At 37.7% G+C, this 16290-nt stretch overlaps 1 protein-coding gene across 4 annotated transcripts in view; it reads right to left on the reverse strand.

Moving 5' to 3' along the window:
* The window catches only part of ITGB6 (integrin subunit beta 6), a 122798-nt gene that overhangs the window by 17509 nt on the left and 88999 nt on the right, over positions 1-16290 (reverse strand). For all 4 annotated transcript variants that reach the window (XM_084891518.1, XM_084891517.1, XM_084891519.1 and 1 more), the window contains 3 exons: positions 8816-8950; positions 8181-8598; positions 2760-2982 (listed from right to left, as the gene is read on the reverse strand). In XM_084891518.1, coding sequence (XP_084747644.1) covers positions 2760-2982; positions 8181-8598; positions 8816-8950 — 776 coding nt within the window. The remainder of the gene's footprint in view (positions 1-2759; positions 2983-8180; positions 8599-8815; positions 8951-16290) is intronic.

Here is a 16290-nt window from a genome sequence, read left to right on the forward strand (position 1 = left end):
TACCTGCTAAAGGCGTGTCTCAGAGAGGACGGTGCCTTTTGTTACTTTCAGAAGTTAGTTGGGTGATGTCCAAGAGGAAACTGCTTTATTCTAAATTCCACTCAGTAATCAATGCTCCCTGAGCCAGCCCTGATAATAGCTACTATCCTCATTATCTCTAATGATTGTTTAAGTTAGAGAAATAAAAGTCAACAAAAAATCCCCCCAATTATTTTGGTATTTGATTTCGCTATGTTTTCATTTTATATTTTTCTTGGGAAGGGCTTAGGCTGCTACAATATAATTACAGAGTAGACAAAGTCTGAATTTCTTAACAGAAATGGTCCATATCTTAACAAGAATTCACCTAGGTTATGAATTACTACTTTAAAGGTTCACTTTTCTGTAACTCTTTTGAATGCATCCAAGCCTTGACAGGGGTATTTTCAAAAGGTAAGGATGTAGACTGGGTCCACATTAATACAAGCTTTTTAATAATAGATTGCTACAATACTTACAGAAAAGTGTATTTCCCAAAGTATAGCCCAGGAATGAAGCCATTGTAATGATGTCTCTATAGCAAAGTAATATTTTGACCCTGAATTTATCTTGTGCTGAAAATCACTTCAAACAGATTGTGTTTGGAGTAACCCAAGACAGCAAATGTTGTCTTACTGTGGGCATATCATGGTGCCTCTCTCTTCCTCTGGCCATGGACATGTACATTCAGCTACTAGTAAGTGCTAGAAACATTCCCCAACCCCACCCATGCCTTGTCACATCTCAGCTGGAACCTCCTTCCTCAGACAAGTCTTCCATGACCCTTCCCAGTTAGTACCCTTGCAGTAGAAGCCTCCGAGTTCCCCTGAAGGAAGGGCTTGAGAGCAGTAATCTATGTGGGAGTGGGGATAGAAGCCTTGTCTGAGAGTTTCCTTGCATTGCATGCATATTGCACTTATCCATGTTATATATTTATTTGGAATGGCTTTGCAGGGGGCTGCTGGACATTGTGGAAGCCCTTAGAACCTCTACCCCTTTGGGCATCTCAATGACGGCTGCCCAAGCTAGTCTGGGGGCCCTATCCCCTGTCATACTTACAGTTCCAGCCATATAGCACCCTATATATCTCCTGTTTAACTGTCAGCCCAGATATCATCATAACTATTTTTGTTCTTTTTAAATTGTATTTTTCAATTACAGTTGACTGGCAATATTATTTTCTGTTATTTTTAGATATATAGAATAGTGGTTAGACAATCATATACTTTTACAGAGTATTTCCCCTGATATTTCTAGTACACACATCATCATTACTTTTAAAAATATCTGTCTTTCCCACTAGATTCTCAGCACCTGTAATGGTAGCAACTGTAACAGGTTCTGTCATTGCTGCGTGCCCATTTGAATACAGCCCATTTGATTCAGGCATGATTTCTGGCATGGAGAAGGTACTCAATACCTACTTAATAAATAAATGCACGAGTGAATAAATGGAAGAATGGACTTATCTTAAAACTAGCATAAATACCACAAAGATCACTCTGATTCCTCAAAGTTAACCTACTTGACTATTAATTTCTTATCTTATAAATCAGATTCAGGGTTGAATCATGTTTACTGAGATGACAAAATAGAAAAATAATAGGAGAAACATCTTAAAAGGACATTTTACCTTAAATTCTATTCAAATAAGTCTATGTCCCCATCCTTCTCTTGGCATATGTCCGGGCACAATGACAGAGAAGTTTTAACACCTGAATGGTGAATACCACTAAGTGAATGTTTATTTATTTTTTATTTCACTTACATTAGAAAGGCAAATGCCATAATTTGGGGTACCAAAGTTAATGAAAATATGAGCTGCTTAAGCATGTTTGCTGCAAAATACATCAGGCACTGCAAAGTCATAACAGCCAATTTGGAGACTTGTTTCAGTTGACCTACAAATATTGTCCCACTTCCATTAAGAAGTTAGCTGTCAGCCCTCAGTTGGTTGGGCATGAGCTTGTGTACTGTAAGGTTGCCAGTTAATTCCCAGTCAGGGCACATGCCCAAGTTTCAGGCTTGATCCCTGGTAATGGGTGTGCAAGAGGCAGCCATCAATGTTTCACTTTACATCTATGTTTCTCTCTCACTCCCTCTCTCCCCCCAAAAAACACAAAATAAAATAAAATAAAATAAAATAAAATAAAATAAAATAAAATAAAAAGCTAGCTGTCAACCAAAGAAATAGTTTCTTTATTGGAAAATAAGAAAATGTGTTTTGTTTGTTGTTGTTGTTCATATGGTATAAAAGATAACACAATACCCAATAGTCGTGCAGAATGACAACCAAAACAAGGAGCCAAAGAGCATGAGTGGTAAAAAAGGGAAAAAATTGAAAGCCAAGTTTGTGTTTCTGCCACTTTGCTTTCATGGGTCTATAGATAGGAATGAATCAGTAAGGTCAGGTTAGGAACTTCTAGATAAGAAAGAAGTTTATCTGTTTCCCCTGAAAAAAATACTGAATGTGGGTGTCGTCAGTCTACCCCCAGGGCATTCCTTCTGTGTGGCTGGCTTTGTAACTGAGAGGTGATGTGATATTATCAGTGTGGGGACATCAGCTCAGCTTCCCCTGCTGGTTTCCAGCAGAAATGCAACATGTGGTCCTGGGTAATCAGGCCTGGGAAAGAGGCAAGTGAAGGACTGGAGACCAAATCCAGCAAAACAACCTGAGGTCTGAGTTTATAAAATGTCACAATGACTTTTTATAAGGGGACTGAAGAAAGCAGAGACATTACCGTTTAGAGTTGCAGGGATCGCCGCAGGTGGGACAGCGTTCACAGGCCGGTCCCGAGGCTCCGGGGTGCGTGCAAACACACTTGCCACAGACGCAGTCGCCTCGCCCGCTGCAGAGCACCCCGTCCTCAGAGACGCACGGGTCCGTGCTGGTCGTGCAGTTACAGTACTCGCCGGTCCAGCCGCTCCTGCACACGCACTCGCCACAGTCACAGTCGCCGTTATCTGAAAAACAAAACGCTGTTTCTTAGGGTCAAAACTACTTTCTGATTTGGGGCACCATCTTTTCTGTTTACTTTTAAACACTGTCAAAATGATGAGGGGGAAAAAATGAGAAAAAAAGTGAGTGTGTGTGTAGGGAGGGGGAGAGGAAGGGAGTGCGTATAGATATATTTTATGATGCATATTTTGCTAACTGTATTTATTTATTGATCTGGTCTCTTCACTGAAGACCAGCTTGCTTACCTGATGTAATATCAAAGAGAATTCATAGCCCGGTGAAAGGAGATAATTGCTTTTACAATGTTTTGCTATAAATGTGGGTGCCATAGCATAGATACAAGACAGACCTGGATAATACCCCATCTTTACAACACTCCATCCCGATGACCATGAAAACCTCATCTGTAAAATAGAAAGAATGAGATCTACTTCCAATGGTTGTGCTCAGAGAGACAAGGCGTCAGTCTCCTGGCTCTGCATTCACTCATTAGATGTCCTCCAGACATATGGTGAGTCCTCAACAAATTCATTTATTTAACGAACTTTAATTGAACATATATTGTGTGCAAAATATTGTATAAGGCAAGATGACACAAAATTAAATAAGACAAGGCCACTGAGCTTATAGTCTAGTGTTAGGAGACAGGCAAATCAATACTACTATTAATAAATACAATACAATACAATATGATCATTGTTATACTCATGGGGAAGAGTTTCCAAATTAGACTAGAGATCTGGGAAGTTTTTAGAGGAAATGATGTTTGAGCTGACTTTGAAAGATAAAGGTAAAAGGAAGATAGAAGACAAGGACATGCATTTTAAGCAGAGAAAACAGGTTAACCCCAGAAGCGTGTAATTGTGTGACCTGCTTAATACTCATGGTAGTTTCATACAGACAGAGCCAAAGGTGTGGCAGGAGGGGAGGGGGGAAAAGGTCTGCAAAAGGTAAGAAGTCACATCATGAAAAGCTTTATGGACTAAAGTAAGAACTTTTGCCCCAAAAGTTATGAAATTTTAAGTAGGGGAGAGGCCTGAACAGATAGATATGTGTCTAGAAATGTCCTGGCATCAGTAGAGAGGGTCAAACGAGAGACAGGAAAACCAGTTTGGAAACTATCAGACCCTGCATCTTTGGGAATGGAGAGGAAAGGGTATGCCACAGGGAATTGTTTAGGGTATGGATGCGGGATCTGGGTGGAAGAGGAGCGGAAGAGATAGAGGGGTAGAATTCTCCCCAGGTGACCAGACTGGGCTGCTAGCTGGATGGTGGGGCTTTCCACTGATCTGGAATGGAAACTAGCTCATGCTCCGTCTCATCCCCAGGGCCTGGCGTAGAGTACTCCTTCATTATTGAATGAACAGTTAGCTTGGAAGCAGAGGAGGAGAAGTTTTGAGTGGGGAGAAAATGTGTTCATGTTTTGTTCTGTTGAGTATGAGTGACTTGTGTGACATCCTGGTAGGCAGCTGAATACGGGGGCTAGAGATGGTGCTGATGCGCCCCCCCCACCCCCCCCACACACACACATTAAAAATCTACTTATAACTTGACCCAAAAAAAACTTAACAACTAATAGCCTACTGTTGACTAGAAAGAAACCTTACTGATAGCATAACAGTAGATTAACAATTGTAGTGTATGATATATATGATATAGTGCATTCATACAATAAAGAGAAAATAAAATGTTATCAAGAAAATCATAAAGAAGAGAAAATGTATTTACAGTATTTATGGACCCACGCAGTTAAGCATGTGTTGTTTAGGGGTCAACTGCATGTATGCATATGGACCTGAAGCTTGCAGCTTGGGATCCATTAGAGCTAGATGGCAGTTGAAGTTGTGAATCAGGTAGATCATCTAGGGATGCAGATGGAGTGAGACACTCCCTGGAGAGAATGTTTTCAGAGGTAAGAGGGAAATGAGAGGATGTTGCAGAAGCCCAGGGCAGAGACAGCTTGAAAAAGGAGGCTGAAGATTTGCTATAGGCAAGCAGCTCATCCAGTCCTGAAAAGCTCCTTTTGAATCTGGCCACATAATACTGTATGAAATACTATGAAGTGACAAATAAAGTGTTTATTATAATGGGCTTGTGCTTTTTTTGGTGCCTCCCATGCGTAAAGCTTAAGAGATATGAAGTAGGAAATCATAGAACAAAGGTGACAGCCACAAAAATTTGGAAATTGGATTCTGTTCCATGCATAAACATATATACACAGAAAAAGACATACATGTCTCTAATGAAAGATAAGAGTTGAAATATGTATATATATATACACACAGACACTAAAAACATATACTTCTCTAGTGAGAGCTTAAGAGTTGAAATTTAGCTGGATCTATGACATTAAGACATACTCCAATTGCATTTCATAACCCATTTAATTCATAATTGAACTAATTAATTCAAAGCTAATTAATTCATAAGAATAGTTAGGTGATTTAGGCCAAACCATTAGTTTAACTTTTATATGTAAGTTGCCCTCTAAACTGCAATTGCTTTTTGTTTCTTCCTCAGCAAAAGAAGAAATTTACTTTCATGATAGGGAAAGGATTCTATAGCGAAGTTTATCCTGAAACATTAATATGATTTATAAATACTGTCAAGTGAAATGTGCATCTCCAAAGGCTTTGGGAATGCCCAAGTGCATCATCACGTGTAAGAATCAGCTGGCAGAGATTTCAAAAACCTTTCAAGAGCTCTGTTTAGAATTAAGAGACCCTCCTTTCTGGGGACCTTCCAGAACCATTACCTCGTCACAAAAGTTGCTAATTGATATTCACTACAACTAATTATCTTAAACACCTGTTCACACCATGACCACAGCAAAAACTTTATAATGGCTTCATGTAGAAGACAGATGATAACCAAAAATCAAGAAAAAGTTATCAGACTCTTATCGGAGGAATGGATCTTTCTGGAATGCTGTTGGCTGATAACTAGAAATGCATAATGGTAGGAAGTTTTTTTTGTTTGTTTGTTTGTTTTTTTACTATAATATCATTAGAGTTTCCAGTCTCCTAGAACCAAAATACAAAAACTAATGGAATTTGGGCAAGAGAAAAAAAAAATCATGAGTCCTGTATCTGTGAATGCTTACAGATGGATGACAAAAGGGGCTTGAAAAAGAACATTGTGAAGCACCCATTGAAGAGTATATCAGTTGTAAAATAAAGGAGGTCTACACAAGTGATGCTACAGCATGTTCAGGGTTCTGTTAGAAACAACAGAGCGTCCACTCACAAGGCCAGGCGCACAGTAGGTACTCCATAACCATTTGTTGAATTTGAATAATTGTACTTAATTTTAGTATACCTTTTTATAAGGGAAATTGCTAATAATAGAGTAACAAACATCCTTTATGATGTGACTAAAAAAACAAAATAGCTTTTGAGAAACAGTAATGGTTGAGTATCATAAATTACCCCCAAAGTATGAAAGCAATTGGCATTGGTGAAGTTCTGCGAGTCCAACTGAAGAAATAATTGTATCTTATAAATAGAATTTCTTTAGCAAGCACTGTATCTGATACAGAGGGAGGTGTTGTTGTCAGACCTTGTGAACTCTAATGCACAGATCAAGTAAAAAAAAAAATTAGCTTCTTTTTGTTTGCATGCATGACACAAAACCAAATGAAAACCCATCAAGACGCTAGAAGAACCGTGTTGCTGAACACAGTGCAGCAATTATTACTGTCCTAGATCTCTTCGATCTAAGATTTAAGGTAAAATATAGGTGGGGTTAGCACTGCTAATACATTGCACTAGCTTACACGTAATGATTTTTGAAAGGTAATTTGAAATGTTTTGAGCACATATTTTATCAAAAGATGTCTAGTATGAATGCAATTTGGGGTTCTGCTGAAAATACTCCTTCCAAGACATGGTGATGGTCTTTGGTTTTAGGCTGTGTCCTGTGTGCATCTTGTGCAAAGAAACCAACTGGTGTGGGTTGGGCAACACACCCATTAAATAAGGAAATATACCTTTCAATGAAAAGAAAGAGATATGTGTCCCACTCTAGACAAACCCTAAATTTTTCACTTTCTGGGGGGAAGAAAGAAGGCAGCCTCAGAGGCATCTATTGCTGGTAGAAGCAGCAGCAAAGAAAGGAAACATAGGGACACTTCTAAAGGTATCAAATGGTTTTCAAAGAACTTGGGCTTCTTTGAGGCTTCTTTTCTAAGGGCTTTTCCCCCTGAAAATCAGTCTCTTTTATATGTTTCCGAACCTGTGGTTTTTGAAAACATAACTTGCTTAGTTTCCTCTGAAGAGAATGGCTTTCTGTTTTGAAAAGCTGCCTGCTCAGACAATGTGAAAAAGGGAGCCATGAGAGCTTAAATTCAGCAGTTACTATTTCAACGGTAACACAGATTTATATCATTTTAAAGTATAGAAACACATTTGCCATTCCCGGCTTAATAGATTATACTTAAATATATGTACCTACATCAGAATGATTATGTAGTAGTCATGTTATATATGGTATAATATATTCTTAAAATAAAGTGATTTTGCATCTCCAAAGGATATGAAACAAAAATTTCTGCTATTTTAAAATTTTCTCAATTTCAAAAAATTCTGTAATTCTCATTTTTACCCTATCATAACCTTCTTTACAGATGTGCTTAGTCATCTTTATTAGACCCCACTCCTAATTTTGTATCTACCACCTAACAGGTGGTCAATAAATATTTGTGCAAGTGAATGAATGCCCTCAAAGCCCATTTAGTTTTTGTGTGTCCTTGGTCCCTGGCATTATGCTCCTTCAGCAGTCTGGCTTTTAATTTTTCTCAAAGTAATATTTAAGCGCTGGGTCAGATACCCAGCTGTCTGATCCAGAAAAGTCTGGATGATAATGGAATTCAAATCACATGCAGTTTTGCAGAATCTGTGTAATAGCCAAAGAGAAGGCATTTCCATCTTTTACCTGCTTACTCTTAGGAAAATAATAATAGACATTCAAATTGTGTTGGCAGAGGTCTCAGTTCACATGTATGTAAGACCAGGAAAAAAACAAACAAACAAACAAACAAACAAACAACATTACCTTGGGTCTGAAGATTAACCCATTCAGTTGATTAGCAGATATTTCTTGAGCACCTACTATGCCCAGGCAACTGTGGATGGTTCAAAGAATGAAGAGCCCCTCCTTACTACTCGCTCAGCTGCAGAGTAAGGTGGGTTTAGACATAGCCTACCTCCACACAGCAGCCCTTTGTGTCTCACGCAGGAGAAATTGTCACACTGGCAGTAAGGCCCGTAAATGTTGCCATAGGGAGACAAGTGGCAGATGCACTGCCCACAGTAGCAATCGCCTCTTCCGCTGCACGAGGGCTGATCCGGGGCCTCCTTGCAGGAATCTGTGCTTGTCTCGTCCTCCCCGCACTCGCAGTGAGGACCCATGTGGCCAGGGTTGCAGGCGCACACGCCACACTGGAAGGAGCCGTTTCCGTTGTGGCACTTGGAGCTGTTCACTTCCATTTCTTTCTGGCAGTCACAGGTGCATTCTGGAGTGACGAGTATTTCTAGGGTGTCCCCCAGCCCCACGGGCTTTATGATAATGTGCCTGTTTCTTCTGTCGCAGTTTGGAATACTCACAGACACGTTGAATGAAGCCTGAAAGAGAAAATACTAATTATCTTCTTCTATCCACCAAAATGGACGGGGGGAAACAAAGCCACATGGGGATCATCTTTACCAGAAAGCACGTATTAGGAAATCTTTGGCAATGGCTTTGAAAATTCTTGAAAGGGGAAGTGGAGGTCAGTGCATTAAGGTAACCTCTGACTTGCCTGAATATTTTCTTCAGACCCTCCATTAGCCGTGTACCTACCGTGTCTCCCACCTTCATGTGGGAGCATTTCTTCTGCTGTGGGAAGACGGACCTGTTGTTACAGATAGCCGTGAATGACAGGTTGAGTCCTTCTGTGTCTCCTAATACTTCCAGTTCCACCTCAGACCGGAGTTCCTTTCATTAAGACATAAAGAGTTAGATGAAGTCACAACCAGAAAACACAGCCAAAAAGAGAATCTGAGAATCATATTTACTAAACTACAAATGAATAATATTAAACTGTGTATAAAAGAAATTCACAGTATCATTATTCAAGTGAGCAAGATACACACAATCGTATTTTATCAAATCCAAGATGCTATTAGTTAGGAAACACATTATTTTATATCGAACTATGATAAAGTACCTCAGAATCATTCTGCACAACATATGAATCAATGCCACCAGTCTATCATTGCTTTGAAAATTATTTTATCCATTCTGAGGGATCTGGCAAATTCTCCTGCCCTGAGTTGCATTGTTTGACATATAAAAAGCAATTCTTTCACTTGTACTCAGCAACAAAATGTAACAATAGCACCCTTTTCTTGTAAGTATCATCATTTTTCATGTCCCATAGGAAGTGGGTTGTTGCTTTGCAAAGAATACAGAATTGCAATCATTCCTCAAACAATGAATATTTGCTTCCTTAATATCAATTTTATACCCTGAAGCTCTGTTTTGGTACATTTCTGCATATATAATAACTTTTCATTTTAATATCAAATCATAGTGAATAATTTTGAAGATGTTTTTAAATGGCAATTATTCTCAATATTTATAGTACAAAGAGTGCACTTCACAAATTGAATAACAATATATACAGTTATGGCCAAGTGCACTCATGTGCAGGAAATGAAAACCACAGTGTGACTTCTGCCCAGCTGACAACATTTGTAAGACACAACTATATTAATAAAAGGATAATATGCTAATTAGACCAGGTTGACTGAACATCATCCAGATGTCTGACTTCCTTCCAGACAAAGCCACAGTGGGGGGGAGGGGGGGGTTGAGGCAGAAGTGGTTAGGGGGTGATCAGGCTAGCAGGGGAGTGGTTAGGCAGAGATTAGGTCAGCAGGGGAATGGTTAGGAGTGATCAGGCCAGCAGGCAGAGGCTGTTAGGGGCAATCAGGCAGGGAGGTGAGCGGTTTGGAGCCAGCCATTCTGGATTATGAGAGAGATGTCTGACTGCCAGTTTAGGGATTGGGCCTAAACTGGCAGTCAAACATCCCCCAATGGGTCCCAGATTGGCTGAGGGACACCCCGCCCCCTCCCCATGCATGAATTTTGTATACTGGGCCGCTAGTCCTATATAAAAATAGGGTAATATGCAAATAGACCAAATGGAAAAACAACTGCACAACTAATCGAAGCATAATATTCCTATATAATAAAAGGGTACTATGCAAATAGACCGAACAGCAGAATAACCAAACAACCAGAGTGTAATATGCTAATGATATGCTAAAGTTGCTCAACTGCAAAGATAGCTGCAAGGGAGTTGCCCGGAAGGCTTGTGCATAACAGACCAGTGGAGGGGATTGGAACCCTTGAGTCTAGAAAGTTGGGATGCTATTGCATTCATCCTGGCCTGAGACATGAGGGTTAGGAACTGGGCCGGTTGGTATTGTGATGACATCTCTTTAAGAGAGGAAGATTAGATATGAAGCATATAGGTTATACCAGAGTGGGAGATAAAGGAAAGCTTTTTCAGGAGGAAAAGTGTCAAAAAAGGCAGAGTGAGACCTGTTGGTTTGGGGAAAGTTTGTGTTATTATTCAGACTTTATCTGTTCCTCTTTCTCTTACAAAATAAAAGTTTATTGACATTGCTCTTAGTAATATTCTTTTGGATATATCTCCTTGTGCAAGGGAAACAAAAGGAAAAATAAAGAAATAGGACTACAACAAACTAAAAAGTGTTTGCACGGCAACAAAACAAAAGACAGCCTTCCAAATGAGAGAAGACAGCTTTCCAAATGAAAAAAGATATTTTCCAATGATACAACTGATAAAGAGTTAATATCCAAAGTATATAAAGAACTTATACAATTTAATACCTCCACCTCCCCCCCTCCAAAAAACAAAAAACAAAAAAAAACAACAACAAACCCACAAAAACAACTAACCACCTCCAAACAATTCAATTAAAAAACGAGCAGAGTACCTGAATAGATACTTCTCTAAAGAGGACACACAGAGGGTCAATAGATATATAAAAAGATCCTCAACATCACTAATATTTATAGAAATTCAAATTAAAATATCTATGTGGTATCACCTAACACTTGTCAGAATGGTTATTACCAATAAGTCAACAAACAAGTGTTGTGGAAAAAGGATGTGGGGAAAGGGGAACCCTTGTGCATTGTTGATGGGATTGCAAATTGGTGCAGCCACTATGGAAATCAGTATAGAGGTTCCTCAAATAATTAAAAACAGAACTACCTCTAACTCAGAAAATCCACTTCTTAGTATTTATCTGAAGAAATTGAAAACACTAATTCATTGCAGCAATATTTACAATAGCCAAGATATGGAAGCACTAAGTGTCTGTCAATACATGAATGGATAAAGAAGAAATGGTGCATATATACAATGAACTATTACTTGAAAGAATGAAATCTTACCATTTGCAACTACATGGATGGACTTAGAGAGTATTATACCCAGTGAAATAAGTCAGACAGAGAGTATTATACTCAGTGAAATATGATTTCACTTACATGTGGAATCTAAAAAAGACAAAATAAATGAACAAGCAAAACAGAAGGAGACTCATAGATACAGAGAACTCACTGATTGTTCCCAGATGGAAGGAGGGTGTGGGGTTTGGTGAAAAAGGCGAAGGGATCAAGCAGTACAAACTGGCAGTTACAAAATAGTCATGATAATGTAAAGTGCAGCATTGGGAATATAATCAATAATATTGCAATAACTATGTATGTTTTCAGGTGGGTAGGGTAGTAGACTTATTGGGGGAATTACTCATAAATTATATAAATGTCTAACCATTATGCTATACATCTGGAATTAATATAATATTGAATGTCAACTGTAGTTGAAAAAACATTTTTAATTTTAAAAGTCTGCATTTGGGAGACAAATACCAATTATTAAAAATAAAACAATATAAATAAATTATAAAATATTTTGAATTAAGTTATATTTGTGTTTATCTAAAAGGATTTGAATTCTTATACCCACTTCATTGCTCAGATTTCAAAATCGTATTCAGCTTCAAATTTTCCTCAAGTACAATTTTGCCACCTGCATAGTAATATTACCTTGTCTTCCTCCAAATTCTAAGTTGCTGACTATAAATTCTAAGTTACTTCCCTTCCCAGCCTTTTTATTTTCCTCATATTGTGACTCCTTCAGTAGACATAGGCTAACTTTTCAGAATATGCACAGATATTGAAGTGTCATTTCTCAGTCCTAGAGATTATTTCCATCATGTTTTAAGATTTTAAATTCTACCAAATTAGCATTAAAATATACTCTTTAAATCTGTTTCATTTCAACTAGTCATAGTTTATGTTTATTCATTCAGAAAATATTTATGGAGTGTCCACTATGTACCAAACACTGATTTAGGTGCTTGGAAAACAAAGCCCACTAAAATAGTTTCTATCCCAAGATGGGAAGACAGAAAAAAAAAAAAGCAAAAAAAAAAAAAAAAAAAAAAAAAAGCCATAATAAATAAGAAAATTATATAGCACTCTAAAACGTGGTAAATGCTATGCAAAAAAAGTCAGAATGGGATAATGAAGAGTAAAAGAACACGTGTAGGGTTGTAGGCTGTAATTTTGAAAAAGTGGTCGGGATTTGCTAAGAATTTGAAGGAAGTGGGGAGAAATGAGCCATTCAGATATTGTCAAAAGAGTGTTCCAGGAAGAGGGTACAGTACATGCCAAGACCCTAAGGCATGAGTATGTCTGATTTGCTCTGGGAACAGAACAGCAAGGAGAACTGGGTTTGGAGAGGGTTGGAGGAGGGTAGCAGGAGGTGAAGTCAGAGAGGTAATGGGGTGGACGGAAACAGATCTGATAGGGTTCTGGGAGGCTGTCAGAAAGAATTTAGTTTTTCTTTCCACATAAAATGAGAAAACAGGGTTATGAACAGAAGAGTGATATGATCTGACTTTATAATCTGAAAAGAATATTCTAGCTGTTTTGTTGAAAACAGAATGTAGGAAACAAAAGGTGAAAAATGGGAGATAGCAATTAGGAGATTCTGTAATAATTCAGGTGAAAGAAGAAAATGGTGGCTCTGACCAGGATAAGGATAGAGGAGGCAGTGAGTGAATCAAGTTCTAAATCATTGTGAGGATAGAGCTAACAAGATTTCCTGGTGGATGAAATTGGCATGTCAGAGAAAGAGGGGGTCAAGGGTCATTTCAAACTTTTTGGCTCTAGCAAGTGGAAGGATGGAATTACCATCAAGTTAGAAGGAGAAAACTATCAGTGAAGTATGTTTGGGAGAGTTCAGTCTCCTGAATTGTCAACTAACATATCAACTGACTTGTTAGACATCTCTACTTGGGTATATACTACAGAAATACAGCCTGGTTGCTGAGACCTGCTTGAGGTCCACCCATAAACTCAAGTTTAAAGTGAGACTGGTTAGGATGGTTGTTATGGTTTTTGCATCCCCATCCAGCCGTGAGTGACAGCCGAGAGTGGTGAGTTGTATTTAATCAGGAACATGTTTGGCTAAGCAACCTCAAAGAAGCAGTAATGAGCACAAGGGTCGAAGGTGTGTCTAAAGAGTGAACATAATGCTTGAATTTAAGCTGGGGTTCCTGGCAAGAGGGAACATCAAGGGGATGAGGAACTGTAAAGAGAGGGTAGAGGGTCAGTTAATTAAAGATTCTGATGGGTTGAAAGAAATATTAAGGGGACTAACAGGTGTGAGTTGAAAAGATAAGTGGTAATCAGGATGGGTTGCATGCAGTTGAGATTTAATTGGCAATTAAAAGGTTTAAGGTAGGACAAAAAGTAAAGGCAGGAGAAAGTAATTAAGTGGTAAGGGGACAAGATAATTGTTGGAACAGAGTTTAACCTGCTAACCGAGCGGGACGTATAAATACGTCAAACGGAAACAATATCAGGTACCGGTAGGAGGTATGAATGCGTCCTTGAAATATATGTTGCGCCCTGAAACGGGCGGGACGTATATTTCTGAACAACAAAGGTATTAGTCATCTATACATGTCTCGATATGAATTTAAGACACTGAGGGAATCAGTATAATTTCGCTATTGAGAGTGGTGGACGTGTTCTGGGTGAGCAGTGACGGGTACATACTTACACTTACCTACCTATTTTTGTATTATATATTATTTACTTATATATTTTTATATCTCCAACCTTTATATAATAAAAAACATATAAAATTGATCCAATCATCAATTAATTTGTCAGAAAAGTTTAAAAGTTTGTATGTATGTGAACGAGAAATATGCGTAGATGAATCTCTTTTATTATGGAAAGGGAATTTATCTTGGAAACAATATATATCTACAAAAAGAGCTAGATTTAGAATGAAGTTGTTTATTTTGAGTGAAAGCCAATCTGGATACGTACAAAATATAATTTTATACACAGGCAAGGACAAAAATGATGGTTCGAACTACCCACAAGAAAAACAATCATCAAGAATTGTTTTGGAGTTAACACATGACTTACTAAATAAAGGGGTATAGGATTTACTTAGATAATTTCTATACGTCAATTCATTTGGCTGAACTCTTGTGTCAAAACAATACAGACATTGTTGGAACAATGAGGATAAATAGAGTCAGAATCCCCAGTGAAATAAAAACAAAAAAAATTACAGAAAAATGTACATATGTAAGAATCAAAGACAAACTTATGGTTTTAAAATGGACGGATAAAAAAGACGTATTGATGCTCAGTTCTATTCATAATGACGAAAAGACAATGATTGAAAAGAGAGGAAGAAGGCAAGAAAAACTGAATGTTGTCCTGGATTATAACAAGAATATGGGCGGCGTAGATTTGGGAGATGGAGTTATGGTGGCCTACACGGCTGCCCGTAAGAGGGTAAAAAAATTTTATAAAAAAATTTTTCTACGATTAATTGATATGTGCTGCTTCAATGCATATATTATATACAAAAAGGATAAAGGTCATTTGGATCGATTACACTTTTTGATAGAGTGTATAGAGAAATTGGTAGATAACAACATAGTGAAAACCCACCCAAAGACATCAACAAGCAGCTCTACATCTAAACCATCACGCTTAGTTGAAAGGCATTTTCGAGAACAAATGAAAAGCGATATAGGAAAAACTAAATCCAGGAAATGCCGAGTTTGCTACAAAAAAGGTGTTAGGAAAGAATCTACATACTGGTGTCCGGATTGTAAGGTAGCACTATGTATCAACAATTGTTTTAAAATATATCACACGGAAGTTGAGTTTTGAATTTTTACATCTATATTTCAATTTTTTAAACTCAAAATTTCTATTTTATTTGTGTGCTTTTGTTTATTGTTCTGTAATTGTTAACTTTTTTATATTTTTTATTGTGTATAGAAATAAAGAATATATATTTTTTGTAATCTTTATAATTGTTTACAAAATTTATCATTTTTTAATTCGATGTTTCCAGTTTTTTGTAGGTATTCTTTTCTATTAATATTTGTTTGTAATTTAGTATTTTCCTTTGTGCTTTATATATAAATAAACAAAAAATATATATTTCATTTATTTTAATTAAGTATAAATAAAAAATAATAATATAAATAAAAAAAATAATATAAAATTACTGGGCGTGACGTACTGACGTATGCGTTGTACGTTGCGTAATTAAAAAGGGAACTCCCCGGTTAACAGGTTGAGAAACAGAGGCCAGATATGGGAAAGATTTTTACACACACACACACACACACAGAGAGAGAGAGAGAGAGAGAGAGAGAGATCAAATCATCAAGAATTAAGACAGGGATGCCCTGGCTGGGTAGCTCAGGTGGTTGGAGCATCTTCCCAATGCACTAGGGTTGTGGGTTTGATCCCCAGTTGGAGTACATACAGGGGTCAGCCAATGACTACATAAATGAGTGAAACATGTTGATATTTCTCTCTTCCTTTCCCTCTCTCTCTAAAATCAATAAATAAAATTAAAAAAAAAAATAGACAGGAGTAGTGCTAACAAGAGGGAGTGGCCCAGTGAGTCAATCACTAAATGAGAAATGAGGGATGCGACCTAAAAGTCTATAGATGACAGCAACTAAGAGGAGCGGGTGACATAATCTGCCCCAAATGAAGGCATTCTCAGCATTATATAATTGGAATATCATGTCACAAATTTCACCAGGAATATTTTAATGTGAATTTCCAAAAGAAAGGACAACCATGTTTATTTATATATTCTATCATATTCTCCATTCAATGGTTGAGTGTCTACTATGAACCAGGCAAAAGAAAACAAACCAAGTCACTTCCCT

The sequence above is a fragment of the Pipistrellus hanaki genome (genome assembly GCF_964339955.1).
Source record: "Pipistrellus hanaki genome assembly, chromosome: 8".
NCBI classification, from domain to species: Eukaryota; Metazoa; Chordata; class Mammalia; order Chiroptera; family Vespertilionidae; genus Pipistrellus; species Pipistrellus hanaki.